Genomic DNA, 16,628 nt, shown 5'->3' on the forward strand with positions numbered 1-16,628 from the left:
GTCAGGGTCAGAGGCTGGGGACCAAGGGCACCAATAGAGGCCTAGGCATCATACTCCCTCCAGTTGTTTCTTAGCCTAGGATGGGACAGGATGCGGTCATCATCCACCCAAGAAGCAGATGAGTCCCAGACCACGTGCCCATCCATGCCACTGCATCCCTGTCATGTCCTCAGCCACAACAATAGTAAATTCCTGAACCCCAGGGACCCAGCTGGCCCATATCCCAGGAGCCTGCCTCAGTCAGAGAGCTCTGTGGCCTTAGAAAAGCCTCTTCACCTCTCTGTGCGTTCATGATTCTGAGACAAATCTGAGAGAATCACCTTTACTGTCTGTGGACAGGGCAAGGGAGGTTGGTAAAGGAGGAAGCCATTCTGAGGATACAATTTCTCCCCACCCCCCAACGCTCCGGGAAGGCAGGGCTGAGGGGCTGTACCCATTGCCCACCCTGAGAAAAAGAGGGTTAACCCAGCAGCCTCCATGCATCCCCACCCTCTGAGGGGCCCAGCCCCAAATCCTCTCCTCCCTCCCGGGGGCCCCCAGTGCTCCAGGTGGGGGGCAGCCTTGCCGTCCTGCCGCCAGGCAGTATCCTGGGGTCAAGGCCTCCAGGTAAGCCCGGGCGGCCCTGAGAGACTCCAGGTCCTTGCTGAGGTAAGTCAGGAGGGGGCCGTCCCCTGCGGCTGGGCAGGTGCCGAGGGCCGGGGCTGGCTTGGAGCTGACGCGGAAGGCCTCTGGGATGGGAAATCCTGAGGGCAGGCAGGGAGGAAGGGATGGAGGGTGCCCCTCAGTTCCCCCATCCCGCGGGGGGGGGGGGCCTCAACCTCCCGATTTTCAGGACCTTCCTCCCGTTTGGGGTCTTCTGGGGCACTGGATAGGGTGGGGGGCGCCCGCCCCGTTCCTAGTGACCCTGGCTACCGAGGGGTCAAAAGTTAACCCCAGGTAGGAGAGGGGATTTCAGCTGCCTCCGACCCCCACCCCAACGGAGGTCACCCGGCTCTTCTGAAAACCTGTCGAGGCTCCCAGGGCTGTCTGGAGTGGGGCTTCAGTGTCTGGGGCAGGTTCAGGGAGGGGGTGCCCACCTGTATCTGGCAAAGATCAAACAGGGTGCGGGTGTCCAGCAGGCACCAGAACTCGCCCAGCAGGGAGGTGAAGATGCCCACGAGGTCCAGCCAGCGGCCCACGGTCAGCAGCAGCAGAAAGAGGCCGCACATGCGTACCAGCACCGTCTGGGCCTGGCTCTGCAGGCCGGGATGCTGCTGCCGCTCCTCTGCAGAGACACGGTCCCTGTCACCGTCCGCCTGTCTGCCTGCCCTGAGGTCCAGCCGAGTCGGTTGCCTGGACCCCCCAGCTCCCCCCGCCGCTCTCCTCAGCGCGTGCCTTCCCCTCGCCAGGCAGCCCCGCTCCCTTCCTTCTCAGCCCACACCCACTCCCAGCAACTACAGGGGCGCTTCTTCCTCCCAGGCCTCACTGCCCACCCCCAGTCTCCCCCTGCAGTCAGGACAGGAGGTGTCCTGACTCCTCTTTCCTGCACTCCCTCGTCCGTTCCATCAGGAAGTCCTATGAGCTCTTTCTACCAAGTAGATCTGGGTCCCAGCGCCCTTCATCTCTCACAGCAGGCTCCTCACTGGGCTCCCGTCTTCTGATCTTGACCCTACAACTCAGCGTGTACTCAGCAGCCGGTAGCCTTCCCAACACACTAACGAGGTGAAATCATTCCCCTGCTTACAATCCTCCCAGGACTTCCCACTGCATTTGGAGTAAACTCCAAACTCCTCACCTTGGGAGGTCCTGCCCCATGTGACTGGAGTCCCCTCTCCGACCTCATCTCATCTCTGACTTGGTCCCCCTTGCTCTCTAGCCCCAGCGATCCAAGTTTTCACCAAGCATGCTAGATTCCTTCCCACCACAGGGCCTTTGTACCTGCTGTTCTGCCTGCCTGACTGCCCTTCCTTGTCCTGACTCTTCCATCCCATCCCTACCCTGCAGCCAGGTGGCTCCTCCTAGAGCCCAGATCTGATCAGGTCACTTTCCCCTGCTTAAAACCCTGCAATGGGGCTTCACTGGTGGCGCAGTGGTTGAGAGTCCGCCTGCCGATGCAGGGGACACGGGTTCGTGCCCTGGTCCGGGAAGATCCCCCATGCTGCGGAGCGGCTGGGCCCGTGAGCCATGGCCGCTGAGCCTGCGCGTCCGGAGCCTGTGCTCCGCAACGGGAGAGGCCACAACAGTGACAGGCCCGCGTACCGCAAAAAAGTAAAAAATAAAAAAAAAATAAAATAAATTAAAAAACCCCCTGCAATGGCTTCTCATCACACTGCCTTGCTAGGATGATGACAGCTCTCCATCAGGCCCCTGTGAACCCAGCCAGCCTCATCTGCTCCACTTGCCTCCGTGACAGCACTCCGTTTTCATGCCTTGTCTCACTTCTGGGCTTTGGCATTTATGGTTCCCTCTGCCAGGATCTCCTTTGCTCCCTCATCTCTCCCAGGAGCTCCTGCTTATCCTTCAAGGCCCAATTCAAGTACTGTGTCTCCAGGCTCCCCCTGCATGCTGCACCCTTATCTGAGCTGCCCCACTGCGTGGCCCCTGCTAGCAGGCTGGGTGCTCTGGGATGGCAGGGGCAGGGTCTGAGTGTCGTCGGCCTCCCCAGGGCCTAGCACAGCGCTGGGCCTGGGTCAGACGGTGGGATGTGAGTGTCGAGTGAATGAACTGCCGCCCGCGACCCTCACCCTGCATGTAGATGACCAGCAGGGCGTAGCAGATGGTGAGCGGCATCCAGAAACGCACAGCCTCCGAGGTGGTCAGGAAGTCCCGGTTGAGGAGGGTCACGGCTGCCAGGTTGCCCACTGCAAAGGTCACGGCCAGGGCGCGGCCCAGCAGCCGGGGGAGGCTGCAAGCGCCAGCCAGCAGGCCCAGGCAGACCCCACAGTAGCGCTGGCTACTGTGCAGCTCGTAGAGCTGGCAGACGTGGCGGCGGAGGCGCCGGGTGCCCGAGCGGAGCAGCGTGGCCAGCCCCAGGCCCAGCAGCAGGTTCAGCGTGCGGTGCGGGGCACCCTCCTGCAGGAAGCTCAGGCTGCAGGTCAGCCCGCAGCCCAGCGAGTACTGGCACAGTAGGTACAGCTGCAGCCTCTCGGTGCCCCGGGCGCCCTGGGCGGGGGAGGGGGCAGAGAGGGGCCACGATTGTGCGCGCTCAGCCCACTCCTCACCGCGCGGGGACCCAGAGGGTGTCAAGGTACAGGTGGTCCACTCTGTGGGAGGCCGTTCCCGAAGAGGGAATATTGCCTTCAGGTCAAGCCCTACTGGAATCATTTCTTTCAGCTTAATTTCAATCGTGATAATTACTTGGGACCTATCTGCTTGCTGAAGGGTGGTGGCTCAAAGCCTTCGAGGCCTGGGTTCAAAGCCCGACTCTACTTCTTGCTGGTTGTTGGCCACAGATAAGCCACGTAGCATCTCTGAGCCTTAGTTTCCCATGTGGGAGATCGGGATCACAGCAGACTTTTATCCCCTGTGGTTCTGAGAATGAGATGATGCACTCAAAGCATCTAGCGCCGTGCCTGGCTCACGGGAAGCTCTCGACATCCGGGAGCTGCTGTGTTATCTTCTTGGACTGGGGTGGTGTCCACTCTGAGGGGAGGCTTGGCTTTGGCGATGACAACCGGGCCCAGTTTCCTGTATTTGGGGGTGAAAACTAGGGCCCAGGGCCGGGCAGTCCTCACCCACCACCTGCCTGTGGTCTTACCTTGTCCAGGGAAAGCAGCATGGAGACAGCCCGGAGGGAGAACTCGAGCACCACAAGGGCGGCCACCCGGACCTGCACGACGGTCAGGATCAGGGCCAGCCCTGCCAGGTGCACGGTCTCCAGCGAGGCCCACTGGGCCCGCAGCCGTTCCTTTTCAAGCCGCCGCTCCGGGTCACTGTGGAGGTAGAGGGGGCACGGGCAGAGGGGCAGAACCACCAGCCTCGTCCCTGGAGGGGGTACCGGTGCCCCCAGCCACACCCTGGGGGTTAAGGACGGGTGGTCTCTCCCTCCCAGTCCTGCCCTCGGAGGAGGCCAGAGTCGCATGCAGTGTGGGCTCCAGGGGGCTGGGAGGGGGCCGGGGAGGCGGGCACTCACTTGGTACAGCCCACGAAGAAGTAGACCTTCAGGAGGTTGTTCAGGACGGAGACACCGCAGGCCCCGACGAGGCCTGACAGGGTTAGTAGGGAGGGTAGGCAGCTTGGTAGGGTTAGAGGAGGGGGCGGTGGGAGACGCACGTGGGTGGGGTTCGTCTTGCGCCGGGCTGGTGCCCCGGAGGGGGTGGGGCTGAGGGGGATGGGGGAGGGGCTCACCTTGCAGGAGGGCGTCGAGGAGGCCGGAGCCCCACTCAAGGGAGGGGAGGCTGGGGAGCCAGGAGGGGAGGGACAGCAGGGAGAACATGGCCGCCAGGATCCAGCCCCAGCCTCCGGCCTGGTCTGCGCCAGAGACACCGCAACGTCACCACCACCGGGCAAAGGTGGTGGAGGCGAGGGGAGGGGCTGGGAGGGGTCAAAAGCCCAGGCGAGGGGAAGGGAGGGAAGGGGAGGGGAGGAGAGCCAGGGCCTTAAACCTTTGGGCTGCTGGGTTAAGACCGCTGCCCAGGGTCTCCCCATTTGGGCAGCATGGGGTGGGGGGCATCTCTGGGTGGGCTGGTCTCTGTCCTGCTTTTCTCAGGACAGAGACCAACCCACCCCTGGGCCTTGCCACCCATCCCTTCCTGAAGCCCCAGGCCTCGCCTCTTCTGCCCTCCCCCAGCCTCCAGTCTGGGTCCTGCCCTCAGCCCAAGGTCTGGAAGGGGGGCTTCGATCTCCCCATAGCCTGAGGTCAGGCTCTGCTCTCTCAGCCCAAGGTCTGGAAGGGGGCGTCTCTCCCGCCACAGCCCGGGGCTGGGATCCAGCTCTGGGCCCTCCCCTCCTGCGCCGTAGGGCAGTCCGCCTTGACGATCCTCCCCGTGTCCACTAGGTGGCAGGCCTCACTTGGCCTACGGGGCGGGGCTGGCTCGCCCCAGTTCTTTTGGATCCTCCTTTCTCAGACCGAGGAGAGCGAGCCAAGGGTGTGGGTTCGGGGGTCGGGAGACTGAGGCTGCCAGCAGAGGGGAGTCGTTGAAGTAGACAAAATAGAAAACTTTATTGGTTTGGAGTGTGCAGTAGGGCTGCCCCTGGGGAGCAGCTCTTTGCAGACATGGGGTGTGGCAGGGAAGGTAGTTCAGGCTGCTTGACCTCTCCGCCAGTCCTGCCCCTTCAGGGACTCAGCATCCACTTCTGTAGCACAAAGGTCGGTGCAGGCCTTAGGAACACGCCCATGGTGGGAGGGTGGCTGCAGCGTGGGGAGAGCGCCTGGGATGAGGCCGCCCAGCTCTACTACCTTGGGCAGGTCACTTCCTTTCCCGGGACCTGAGTCTGCTCACCTGAACAACGGGCACCATCAAGCGCTACCTTCCAGGACTGTCGTGAGGATCTGTGCCAATGTCCACAGTGCTGGGCACCTAGGGGACCCTCAGTAAAAGCCCTCAGTTGATGCGCTGAATTGCGTCCCCTCCCCCTCCCCAGATGCATCTATTGAAGTTCTAACCTCAGAACGTGACTCTTTGGAGTCCTAAAGAAAGCAATTCTCAAAGGAAGTATTGATGAGTAAGTTAACATGCGGTCATTAAGGGTGGATCCTAATCCAATATGACTGGCGTCCTTATAAGAAGGGACTAGGACACAGACACAGAGGGAAGACCACGTGGGGACATGGAGAAGCCGGCCATCTGCAAGCCAAGGAGAGAGGCCTCAGAGAAAACCAACCCTGCCGACACCTTGATCAGACATCTGGCCTCCAGAATTATGAGAAAGTAACGTTCTGTTGTTTAAGCCGCTTGGTCTGAGGTCCTCTATGACGGCGGCCCTGGCAGTCTAGCACAGACGATGACATTACGGCCTCACGGTGCTCCCCAGGGCCTCCCCACGTGTACAGTGATCCCTCAGGGGCACCCCAGCACCCACGGTCCGGGCTCTTGCCAAGGGCACAGGTCTGGGCTGGGCAGAGCGGGGTTCTCTGCCCCTTCAAAGCTTTGTGGCTGTGGTCAAAGCACTTCACCTTTCTGAGCCCCCGCTTCCGAATCAGTAACAGAGCATTTCACCGTCTCGTACTGTGTGAGGACTAAGCGATCTGGCGCACGTAAGTGGCCCAGCTCATGGTAACGTTCACACCCTGAAGCAGTTATTATAACAATGGGATAAGGTTACCCAGGACAGAGAGGGAAGAGAAACTTTCTGGAGAACAGAGTGGGTGGTGATTCAAGGCGGATCCGTTGGCCCTGGGTGGGCCATGGGGCTGGGTTGACCACAGCTGTCTACACTCTCCCCGAACCTGCGGCAGGGCCTGGGCCTGGGCGGGCTCCTGGACGGCCATTCCCAGGTGGAGCAGGCCGTCGCTTCCTGCCAAGGGCACGGCTGTGTCAGGGTGAAGGACGCCGCCTAGCTGCCCTGGTGCTGGGCCCGCCCGGCCAGTTTCCGGAGCTCATCCCAGAAGAGCATGCTGAGGATGGTGTGGGGACCCAGGCGCAGGTAGGTGGGGCCCAGACCCTTGTAGAGCGCCAGGGGGCCCTCCTGCCGCCAGATCTTCACCAGGCAGTCGGCGAGGCCACCATACAGCCGGCCCTGGGGACAGACACAGGGCAGACATCACTACAGGTGTCGTGGGGCCCTGGCTGGCACAATGGGGTGTGTCTGTGTATGGGCTTCTGTGGCACATCAGAAAGGGCACTCCCCCAAGCTCGGCAAATCACATAACAGTAACCCTTCGGGCTGTGAAAGTTAAAAAAGGGCCTCTTCCTCCAGGCAGCCACAGCCCCAGGCCAGGCGCTCAGCTTGGTTAGTGGCACGCGGGTGGATTTCACCGCTAACTCAGCCCGTGGAGGGCACCTCTGTGTTCGGCACACCTTGCACCAGTGTACGTGACGGCCCCTGTGCACCTGTGAGGCTGTGGGGTCAGGCCTCGATTCCAGTTCAGGCTCCCCCACCTACCGGCTGCGTGACCTCAGGCAAGTCACTTGATCTCTCTGAGCCTCAGTCTTCTCATCAGGAGAACGAAAGTTGTTGTGAGGACAGAATAGGATCCAGGTGTGAAAATGCTTAGTACGTGCCTGGGACATAGGTGTTCAGCAAACAAGCCGAATTAATGTGTGTGTGTGTGTGGCACACTTCTCCGTGTCTCTGGCTGTGTGTGTGTGTGTGTGTGTGTGTGTGTGTGTGTGTGTTGGGGGATGCTGTCCAGCTCCCACGCCCTCCCCCACTCTGTCCCCTGCTCACCCTGCCCGCTCCGTCCACAGGCTGATTGTACAGCCGCGTGCTGACCACGTCGAAGGGGGTCATGACTGTGACCACAGCTACGCTGCTGATCATGCCCCCGGCCAGGGCCACCAGCCAGCTGTCCTCTGGGAGCCACTGTGGGGACACACAGGCTGCTGAGCCCTGTAGTGCCCTCCCCCCTCCCCCACGTGGCGCCCACCCCAACCTCTCAGCGCCCGGGGGCTGGAAGAGCTAGGGAAAGGGGGGCAGATGAGGCCCCTCCGGCCACTCCCCCCCCGCCCCCCGCCGCCCTGAGCTCCTTTACAGCTGAAGGGTTCACTGCGGACTCTCCACTCTTGCTGGACCCGAGGGCCAGAACCACGGCCCTGAGGGCAGAGTCAGGGCCCTCGGCTTTCTTAAGGGGCCTGTCACCACCCCCTGGGCTTCCCTGCGTGGGGTCCAGCTGGAGATGTGGAGGCGCGATACGGGGCGCGGGTGTCCCCCGCTCCTTACCTGTTGCTCCTGCACCCAGGCCTTGGCGGAGGCGAAGGTGGCCAGCTGAGCAGCCGAGCCCACCATGACCCGGGGCACGGCCCCACCCACACCCTGCCACAGCCCCGCCAGGCCCCGCTGCCGCCAGATGGTCCCCAGGGCATCCAGGACGTTCTGCAGGGAGAGGGCACAGGGTCACCGGGCGGCCCCTGCCCGCCCAGGGGCCCATCCAGCCCGCCCAGCCGGGGAAGCCCCGGGGAGTGACGGTCCCCACCTGGTGAGGGTGCTGGTGTCCCACAGCCATCGCGGCCACCGTCTGGGCCTGCAGCTGCGTTTTGACCTGTGAGAGCAGGGGTGACACAGGGCCTGGGGCTGGAACCTTAGAAGACCCTGGACGAGCTGTGCGTGTTGAGGGCACCCCTCCCCAGGCCCTGACACCCAGACCTCCCTGAGCCCACACCTGCAGCCTTGGGGGTGTGTGTGTGGAATAGGGTTGGAGTCGGCTTGGGTCTGCATCTGGTTGTGACCTGGGACAAGTTACTTAACCTTCTCTCCGCCTGTCTGCTCACCCTTGGAAGGCTGCTCTGGGGACCAAGAGAGATGATGACTGTAGCATCCAGGCTAGGATGTGGGGCCCTCTCTCGATGGAAGCTTTATGCTTAACTTGCACAGGGCATGCAGGAAGACAAGTGACCACGTGGCCCTGAGCTAGCACACCTCCTGCCACCCTCTGCCCCCTCCCCCGGCTCAGGACCAGTGGGGCGGGGGCCCCAGGGGAGCAAGGTTCAGGGCGAGGCCCTGGTGCCCTGGACCAAGGGGCAGATTCCAGGCCTGGGCAGGGATGTCCCGGGGAGCAGCCCCACCCCATCTGCTCCACGGAGGCCAGCCCAGGAGGCTGCAGAGCCCCCATGGGAGCTGGGTCCCAGGGTGGGAGCAGATGGAGACAAGGCACTCACCAGGTAAGCAGGGCTCCCCACGAAGGCTCCCAGTGCCCCTGCCACAGCGCCCGCGACCACGGTGCCACCCGGCTGCTGGGCGAGCCCGGCCTGGCATGCCAGGCTGTAGCAGTAGAAGCGGACGCCGTTCATGAGGCCCTGGTAGAGGAGGCCGGCAGCCAGCCCCTTCTGCAGGCCGCACAGCCCATCTGCACGGGTCACAGCGACGACGGAGGCCACAAAGCCCCGGTAGTGCCGAGGATAGGTGCCCCGGGCCTGCAGCTCCCCCTGCAGCTGCAGCCGCGTCTTCACCACCTCCAGGGGGTTGGTGAAGACACAGGCCAGGCAACAGGCCGAGGCGCCCAGCACCAGGTCCACAGCTGGAGCCACCGTCTCCTTGGCCTCCGGGCCAGGGCCCGGCTGTGCCCGTGTCAGAGGCATGGGCACGGGCCCTGGGGTGGCGGTGCTTAGGCTGTCTTCACTCCCACAGGGCCACAGGGCTGGGGATCGAGGGAGCCTGGGGCCATGTCTGGAGGGCAGAGGTCCGGGTCAGAGAGGCCGGCTGCTGCCAGGCGGCCTGCTCTATCTCAGAGGAGTCCACCTACTCTGCTCCTTTCTGGGAGCCTGGGACACGCCCCCGCCGGCTCTGGACCAATCCCAGCTTCCTACGTCCCCCACACCTCCCTGCCGGGGAGGGCCTGGACCCTGGGATCTGGGGGAAAGGTCGCCTGGGCCCCAAGGGAGACACGGGGTGGTGGGGGTGGGGTGGGGCAGAAAGTGCCAATGAGCCAAGACACCTCCTCCCGACCCTCGGGTCCTCCAGCCTCCCCTCTGGTCCCGGGCAAAGCGCTGGTGCCCAGCCTTCCCTCTGGCCCTGGGCAAAGCGCTGGCGCAGCTGCCCTCCCTCGGGCTTGCCCAGTCCTGCTGTAGCTCAGGGCCCTGGGCAAGAGGCAGCTGCTTGGGAGGCTCCTCTCAGCAGCTCAGCAACGCCCCCCCCCCGCCCCGCCCCCCTGCCGCTGTGTGCCGTCCCCTTTCCCGGCCTCAGTCTTCCAGTCTGGCTCCCACGGTCTGTGGTCCCACTGCCAGTGAGAGCAGAGGGCTCCGGAGTAGTGTGGGACTGATCTGGAATCCCAGGAGCGGCTATTAGGTGTGCCCTGGGCAAGTCAGTTCCTTTCTTTGAGCTTCGGTCTGTCCATCTGTAAGATGGGGATGTGGATACCCACTGCAGAGGTTCTTCGGAGGATTACGGGCGTGTGAAGAACGCCTAGCACAGTGCTTCACTCTGTAATAGGCGGCCCACATCCCCCCCTGCCTGGGGGCCCTGGGTGGGTAGGAGATGGAAAAATAAGGGCCACTGTGTCTCAAGGAGTGACCTTGCAGCTTCGGTTGCTCACCTGGTAAGGACTTGCCCCCTAGTCCTGCCCCTCCTCTTGGTGGGAGCTGCTCCTGGGCTGTGGTTCTCTGGAGCAGAGGCCCAGGCATGGGAATGGATCTTTGTGCCTGGTGAAGAGGGACCTCCCAGCCCTGGGCACTACTGTCAGGTGCCAGGCTGCTCAGGTCGGGGGCCGGCACCACCTTGCCCACCTCGGCCTCGGCCCCATGGTACCTCTCTCCTGCCAGGGCCACCCTGCATCACCCAAGTCCCAATCAGAACCAGAGGCAGGGCCGCCCTGCCCAGAACCCCACCTCTGTGGCCTCCGCACCTGCTTCTTCCAGGTGTCCACCCCTTTCCTCCCAGCTGTGAGGCCCTGGAGGCCGCAGTGCTGAGGGGCTTGAGGGCTGCAGAGCTCCTCCTAGGCCTGGCAGGCTGGGCACCCTCCGGCCAGCCCCGGGGTAGCAGCTCAACAAGAGGTCTTGGGGACAGCCTGGATTCTCCCGGGTTGATCCCGAGTGGCCGGCACTCAGCCCCCAGAGCTGGGGGAGGCAGGGCAGGCAGGAGTGCCCTGCCCTGGCAGTGTAGCCACGGCCTGGGACCCGAGCTGGTGGCTGCCCTCCCCTGGCCACTGCAGGAAACAGGAAGGAGGGCAAAGGTCCGGCCAAGAAGCTCCCAGGGCCCGAACTCCTCCACTCAGTGAGTGCTGGGGGGCAGCGGCCAGTGATCTGGATCCCGGTGTGGGCACAGAGCATCTGACGGAAGAGCATTTGTGGAATGAACGAGGAACGAAGGGCCGAGTGGCCTGAGAGGAGGTGCCGGAGATCCCTCACCTCCACCCTGGTCAAAAAGGGCCAGTGACGAGTCTTGGCAATATAACATGTCTATTTTATTTTAAAAAACAAAACCCAGGCCACCTGACCCCTTCCCCCAGAGGGCCCTCTTGGGAAGGACCTGGCTCCAGCCAGGCAGGGGACACAGGCTGGTGGGCTTTGCTCCTCTCCAAGCCCTCCTCCCTCCCCTTTGCTCCTGGCAAAAAGGAGATGGCCTGATCCCTGGGTCCTACAGGCACTGCCAGGTTTGGAGGAGGGGAGGTAGGGGGCCGTGGACATGCAGGGCCTCCTGGTAGCCAGGCAGGGCCATCCCGGCCCCCTGCAGCCCCCTGGGCCCTGGAAGGCAGGGAGCAGTGTGCTTGGGGATGGAGCTAGTGAGGAGAAGACATGCACTGAGACCGCGGTGTTCCAGCTTCCCTCCCAGCCGGGTGAACGTTCAAACATGAACAGGGATGGCCGGGCACTCAGAGCCCCCAGGGCGGCCAAGCCTCTGCCCGGGCCCCTGACCCAGGGGAGGAAGAGGGGCTCCTGCCCTCTGAGTCCTGCTCCCCTCGTGGAGTGAGGCGGTGGCCCCGGGGAAGGGGGCCGTGCATCTGCAGAGCCCATAGGGCTCGGACCCTCTGCCCCCAGCACTTCCCAGTTGCCACCTGCTGGGCAGGAGGCCCAGGGTGCTGGGCACCCGTTCTGGGTCCCTGGGAGGGAGACCTTGTCTCAAGCCCCACTCGGTGGTTCTGCTGCCCGGGAACGAGGGCGGGAGCCTGGCCCCAGCAGCCGCTCGCCCGCCTCCCTCTCCGGCCCCTCCAGGACGCCCGCCAGCTCCGCCTCAGCACCAGGGGTCCCGGGAGGCTCTGCCCCGGCACAGGCTGTCGCTCCGCTGCCAGGCGCTGTGGATGAGGCTCAGGGCGTCCTCGAACTTCTTCTTGTTGGAGGCTTCCTGGATGGCCTTACGGGGGAGGTCCACCTGGGTGGGGCGTGCAGGGAACCTGAGGGCTGCACCGAGAGCCCCCAGGGAGCCGAGGGGCCGTGGGGTTCCCCCGCACCGGGTGTAACCTTGCCCTGAAACTACATCCACGCTGCTGAGATCTCGGGCTCCTCAAGGAGGGGCTCAGGCCGACGGGAAGGCCCCGGTTCTCGGAGGAGGGGGCTGGGGGTGGGGCCGGGAGGCGGGCCGTGGAACTCCGCCCAGGGCTGGTCCGGAGCTTCCGCGGGGCAGCCCAGCACGCGCTCAGACTGCGATCTGTGCAGGCATTCGATGAGGCCCTCTCAGCCTGGTGCTGCGCTCCATGCCCCCATCATCCGGGCACAGCTCTAGCCCCACCGTAGGCACTTAATGCCGGCTTTTTCAGGGTAACTGAGAAGGTCAGGAATGGCGTTTCCTGGGCTCTATGCTTAGCTTTAGCCTCACACTCACTGGGAGGCAGGGTCTTGCCCCTTCGGTTTTACACGTTCATGTCCACCCCAGAGCTCCTAGTATGGTGCTGCCCCAGGCCCCCAACTCCTGCCTCGGTCTGTGCCGTGCAGGGGCTCCTTTCCCTAGGGAACGGCTCCACTCCGCAGGGGCCTGGGCAGCCGGGTACCTGGTAGATGGTTTTCCACCCGGAGTTCAGTGCAGACAGGAATCGGTCCAGTTCAGATGTGCAGCTCAGGTAAATGACCCAGGGTGGGAGGGGCTGCTGGCTGTCCTGGGAAAACTCCTGGGGAGAGCGGGGGCCCCAGGTGAGCAGACACAGCGCTCCTTCGTTAGGGCCTGCCTCCATCGCCCCCCACCCGACTCACCAAGACACAGTACTCCTTGCCCGGTTCAGTGGAGACGGTGCTGATGTCGGCCAGCTGGGCGGTGCCCAGGGAGCGGAAGAAGCTGGTCTGGCAGTCCTCGTGGCACGTGAAGAGGCGGTCATCCGTGATCACCAGGCAGCAGGGGATGCAGGGGCTGGGAGTTACCCCCTGGGGGATGACCTGAAGGCACCAGCAGAGCGGAGGGGAGAGGCAAGCTGGAGCTCTCCAGGGCTGGTCTGCACCAGGACTCCCCGCGTCAGGGGCCTGCCAGCCCCTCTGCCCCTCCCTCCAGAGGCCAGGAGTACAGGGGCCGACAGGGGTGATGGTGGGAATGTCAGGCCACAGGCGGCCCTAACCTCCAGGGTTCACTCCTGGGCTGGCCCCTGGAAGTCCCATCTTGGTCCTCAGAGGCCGCTGCATGACTCGCATGGGCTTGGGGAAGGGACCCTGGGGACCCGGGGTGGGGTTGGGAGGTGGTGAGCGGTGGGGCAGGAGGCCCTCACCCCTTTGGACACGGCCTGGCAGAGGTGCTGCATCCAGTCAGCCATCTCAGCCTCACTGCCGGCGCTCAGCTCCAGGCAGGGCCGGTCGGCGAGGATGACCTGGAAGGCGTGGGGCCGGTCCGTGGTGCTGGATCTCCGACAGCCACCGCACTGCTCCCCCCTGGGCCAGAGGTGGAGGGTGAAACGGGAGCAAGGGAGCAAGGGGGCAGGGGGGCGAGGGGCACGGGCGGAGCCCCTGGGGTTGGCCTGCCCCGGAGTCCCGAGGGCTGGAGGACACCAGAAGGTGGGCCAGAGCCCTCCGGCTCGAAGGAGAGGCGCAAAGCTGCTGGGCAGCCCTGCCCCTTTTCTGTGTAACACCTTTTATCCACAATCACCAAGGTTCGTCTAGATACCTGAGCAGGGCCAGGTGAGGGGCTGAGAATCAGCTCCTGGCTCCCGCCCTCTCGGAATCAGTGCACATTCATTGCTGTTCCCCTTACGGGCCGGATGTTTCCTCCAAGCGCACGCATGCGTGTGTGTGTGCGTGCGTGTGTGTGTGTGTGTGTGTGTGTGTGTGTCCATCCTCCCCATCAGGTCAAGCGCTTCCCAGGGAAAGGACCGCCTCCCCTATCAGATCGGGGGACGCCTCCCCTACCTGCTGGGATCCTTTCCAGGCAGGAAGCTCCTCTTGCTTCCCCACCCTCTCCCTGTTCACCCAGAGCTCAGCAGACCCCAGGGCACTAAATGGGGGTGGGGCCGAGGGGGGGTGCTCAACTGACAGGAGGGAGAGCCAGTTCAAGCCAGGGAGGACGGGAGCCCTGAGGCTCAGGCCCAGCCGGAGCCTTGACCTTCAGGCAGCGACACAGGCCCCGACACCTGCCCGGCCCCTCCCACTGCCCAGGACACTCACCCCATGTTCACTGAGAGCAGGGGGGTGACATCAGTGCGGTCGGGATACTGGTAGAGGATCCCGTTGCTGCAGGGGCACAACGTGGCAGGGGTGAGGCCTGTTCCAGGAACTGGGGGCCAGGTGGAACAGATCCCAGGGACCCCCCCACAAGCTGGGGTCTGAACCCCAGAGGCCAAGGAGCCCGGGGCCTGCCTTCTACGGCAGGGAGGGTGGAGGAAGAATTGCAGAGGCACAGCAGGGAGCGCGTGCCCCCAGCCCTGGGGACAGCCCTGGTCTTCACCTGGGGCCTTCTGGGCTTCCCTGGGCCCCAGGTGGCTGGCTGTACAGAGAAGATCTGGGATCCCAGGGGACATCTGCTCCAAAGCCCTTGACAGGGAGGGCGCTGTCCCCCATCCCAACCTCCGGGCCAGAGCTGCGGGGGCTCCCACCTGAGCACCACGAAGCATGTCTTCCAGTGCTCCTTGCCCAGGTAGGAGGTGCCCGCCTTGTAATGCAGCATGCCTTCTTTGGTGACGGCACCCTCAGGGGGTGAGCAGTGGCAGGGGATGCGGCCCAGGGACTCATCCTGGGGGTCCTGCCAGTGCACGAGCCCGTAGAAGCACACAGTAACGGTGGTCGCCTGGGGAGGGGGCAGGGGACAGAGTGGTGAGGTCTGGGCCAGAAGCAGGAGTGGCCGCTGGCTGGCGGGGTCAGGGCACACCCCAAGTGGGGAGGGGGACAGGCCGGGAGGGAGAGCCCCTCCCAGGTGGGTGATGGAGAAACGCTAAAGACAGTTATTTGCACTTATTTGCACCTCTTGACCCTAATACCAGGGCTGTCATCTCGGGGATGACACCCCCTCCTCCCCAGGTGCTTACCTCACACTTAGATTCCTGGGCCACAAATTTGGCCAGTGCCAGCTTCTCCATAGTGGCATCAGTCAGGACGCTGGGGTAGGGTGGTTCCCGACAGCCCTTGATCATGGCTGACTTCAAAGAAGCCAAGAAGAACCTGTACGCGGAGTGGGGTTTGCTGTCAGAGGCCTGAGGCCCCCACCCCTCAAAGGGACATGGCACAGGCCTGGGGACTTCTGGCCCGAAGGGGTCACAGGATCTTGCGGGGAGGACCTGGCTGGGACCACAGCTCCGGGTGGCGGGTGGGGCAGTGACGCAGCAGCAGTCCATGATCATCAAACTGCGGCCGGGAAAGGCCTAACCCTTCCCAGCGGCCGAGGGGTCTTGGGTTGTGACCTCAAGGGAAGCAGCAGGACTTGTACAAAGACCTGATCTCAGGACAGTTTCCGTATGGAAGCACAGGGGGCACTTGCGGCCCCAAGGCCCCGCAGCCGGGCTTGCGCTTTCTCTGCTGTGGGGATCACTCCTGCCGGCCCCCTTCCTCTCTGTGGGCCACTCAGGGCCTGAGGGCACCCGTCGGTCAGTGTGCCCGTCACCTCCCTGCTTCTCTGCCCTTCGCACCCCACTTGCCACCCTCCAGCCCCAAGGGCGTGGCCAGGCCAGTGGCAGATGCCGATTCGCCAGGCCTGCAGAAGGGGGCGTGTCACTCACTCGGCCAGGGCCACGTCCGCCGTGTCCAGCAGAAACTGCTTCCTGCGGTTGGTGCACACCAGCTTCACTGTCTGCTGGTCGAGGCCCACCTGCCAGAAACCACACCCTCACATGCACACGGGGCTTGGCCGCAGCTGCCAGAAGGGGCAGCCGGGGCCAGGTTTAGGGCGGGCTGGGGAGGGAGGCAGCGCACTCTGAGGTCACCACAAGGTGGGGAGGGATGGTCAGATGCACAGCGGAGGAAGAGGTACCCTCAAGCCTGCTTCTTTTCCCCGGCTCAGGTAGAGAAGCTGCTCAGAGATGAGAGCTGGCACCCACCCCCCGGGCTGAGGCAGGGGTCAGCCTTGCTCTGCAGGTCTGAGGCGGGGCGGCCCGAGGAGCCCTGCCCTACAGCACACACCAGCCACGGAGCCTGTACTCACCGACACATAGTCAAGTTCATTGTAAGAAACAGCCTCTTCCACCAGGTATGGCTTCTCTGTGGCCCCTGAGAGAGGAGACCCCCATGTCTATTACCCCCAGTGGCCTCTCTGTCCTCCCCCTGCCCCATTTTCTGAGACCTTTTCTCCATGAGGACCCGTCCTTGCCCTGCGATCTGAAGTGGCGAGGTAGGAGAACGACATGGGGTGCTCATGGAGGGGGGCCCCAGGCTCATGTGCTGGGGCAGCTGGGACTGCTGCCAACCCGTTTCATCACCACGTGCCAGGCAGCACTCTGTGCTCTTCAGCACTCTGTGCTGATCAATGACACTCAGGGCGGGGGGCGGGGGGAAGGGAACGAGGGCGGCGTCAGCCTCATCCTCCACGCCCCTCGGCACCTGCCCTGGCCTAGCCTGGGGGCGGCAGGCACCTTTCCGGAGCAGGTAGACATAGCAGTCTGTGAGCAGCACGTACAGCAGCTGCAGGTTGCCCTCCATGTGCCCCGTGCTCATCCGGATCATCTGAGGGGCCGAAGCACAGGGGTCAGGCACTGGGGCCCCGCGCTGCCCCAGACAGCC

The 16,628-nt window shown here is 63.9% G+C and overlaps 3 protein-coding genes across 5 annotated transcripts in view; all 3 read right to left on the reverse strand.

Annotated features, from left to right (window-relative positions):
• Positions 1-337: 337 nt before the first annotated feature.
• On the reverse strand, positions 338-4,436 carry TMEM82 (transmembrane protein 82). The gene is made up of 6 exons (XM_082834841.1): positions 4,327-4,436; positions 4,112-4,184; positions 3,737-3,911; positions 2,724-3,141; positions 1,077-1,264; positions 338-743 (listed from the first exon to the last, which is right to left on the reverse strand). Exons 1-6 carry the CDS (start codon positions 4,412-4,414, stop codon positions 654-656), a joined length of 1,032 nt encoding a protein of 343 aa, XP_082690967.1. The 5' UTR covers positions 4,415-4,436; the 3' UTR covers positions 338-653.
• Positions 4,437-5,147: 711 nt separating this feature from the next.
• Positions 5,148-9,299, reverse strand: SLC25A34 (solute carrier family 25 member 34). Of its 3 annotated transcripts, none has more exons than XR_014325966.1 (5): positions 8,736-9,299; positions 7,801-8,119; positions 7,309-7,443; positions 5,421-6,657; positions 5,148-5,329 (listed from the first exon to the last, which is right to left on the reverse strand). XR_014325966.1 is itself a non-coding variant. In XM_082832455.1 (5 exons), exons 1-5 carry the CDS (start codon positions 9,153-9,155, stop codon positions 6,475-6,477), a joined length of 957 nt encoding a protein of 318 aa, XP_082688581.1. In that variant the 5' UTR covers positions 9,156-9,299; the 3' UTR covers positions 5,148-6,474. The 3 variants fall into 3 exon arrangements, 2 of the variants coding, with proteins under 2 accessions (XP_082688581.1, XP_082688580.1); XM_082832455.1 differs by having other exon boundaries at positions 5,148-6,657; positions 7,801-7,953; positions 8,054-8,119; XM_082832454.1 differs by having other exon boundaries at positions 5,148-6,657.
• Positions 9,300-10,879: 1,580 nt separating this feature from the next.
• Positions 10,880-16,628, reverse strand: part of PLEKHM2 (pleckstrin homology and RUN domain containing M2) — a 37,960-nt gene continuing 32,211 nt past the window's right edge. Inside the window, exons 11-20 of the mRNA XM_082832453.1 lie at positions 16,481-16,571; positions 16,054-16,118; positions 15,632-15,720; positions 14,945-15,077; positions 14,516-14,706; positions 14,088-14,153; positions 13,199-13,358; positions 12,696-12,875; positions 12,497-12,613; positions 10,880-11,880 (exon numbers count right to left, since the gene is read on the reverse strand). Of these exons, the coding sequence (XP_082688579.1) occupies positions 11,743-11,880; positions 12,497-12,613; positions 12,696-12,875; positions 13,199-13,358; positions 14,088-14,153; positions 14,516-14,706; positions 14,945-15,077; positions 15,632-15,720; positions 16,054-16,118; positions 16,481-16,571 (1,230 nt within the window). The 3' untranslated portion in view covers positions 10,880-11,742. The remainder of the gene's footprint in view (positions 11,881-12,496; positions 12,614-12,695; positions 12,876-13,198; positions 13,359-14,087; positions 14,154-14,515; positions 14,707-14,944; positions 15,078-15,631; positions 15,721-16,053; positions 16,119-16,480; positions 16,572-16,628) is intronic.

The sequence above is a fragment of the Leucopleurus acutus genome (genome assembly GCF_964270905.1).
Source record: "Leucopleurus acutus genome assembly, chromosome: 2".
Taxonomy (NCBI): domain Eukaryota; kingdom Metazoa; phylum Chordata; class Mammalia; order Artiodactyla; family Delphinidae; genus Leucopleurus; species Leucopleurus acutus.

Coding starts and splice junctions, on each gene's coding strand:
- TMEM82 (XM_082834841.1), bottom strand. CDS start 4,414: ATGTTCTCCCTGCTGTCCCTCCCCTCCTGGCTCCCCAGCCTCCCCTCC. Junction 4,185..4,326: donor CCTCGACGCCCTCCTGCAAG/GTGAGCCCCTCC, acceptor TAACCCTGTCAG/GCCTCGTCGGGGCCTGCGGT. Junction 3,142..3,736: donor TGCTGCTTTCCCTGGACAAG/GTAAGACCACAG, acceptor TCCCCCGCCCAG/GGCGCCCGGGGCACCGAGAG.
- SLC25A34 (XM_082832454.1), bottom strand. CDS start 9,155: ATGCCTCTGACACGGGCACAGCCGGGCCCTGGCCCGGAGGCCAAGGAG. Junction 8,120..8,735: donor TGGGGAGCCCTGCTTACCTG/GTGAGTGCCTTG, acceptor CTGCTCTCACAG/GTCAAAACGCAGCTGCAGGC. Junction 6,658..7,308: donor CTGTGGACGGAGCGGGCAGG/GTGAGCAGGGGA, acceptor GTCTGTCCCCAG/GGCCGGCTGTATGGTGGCCT.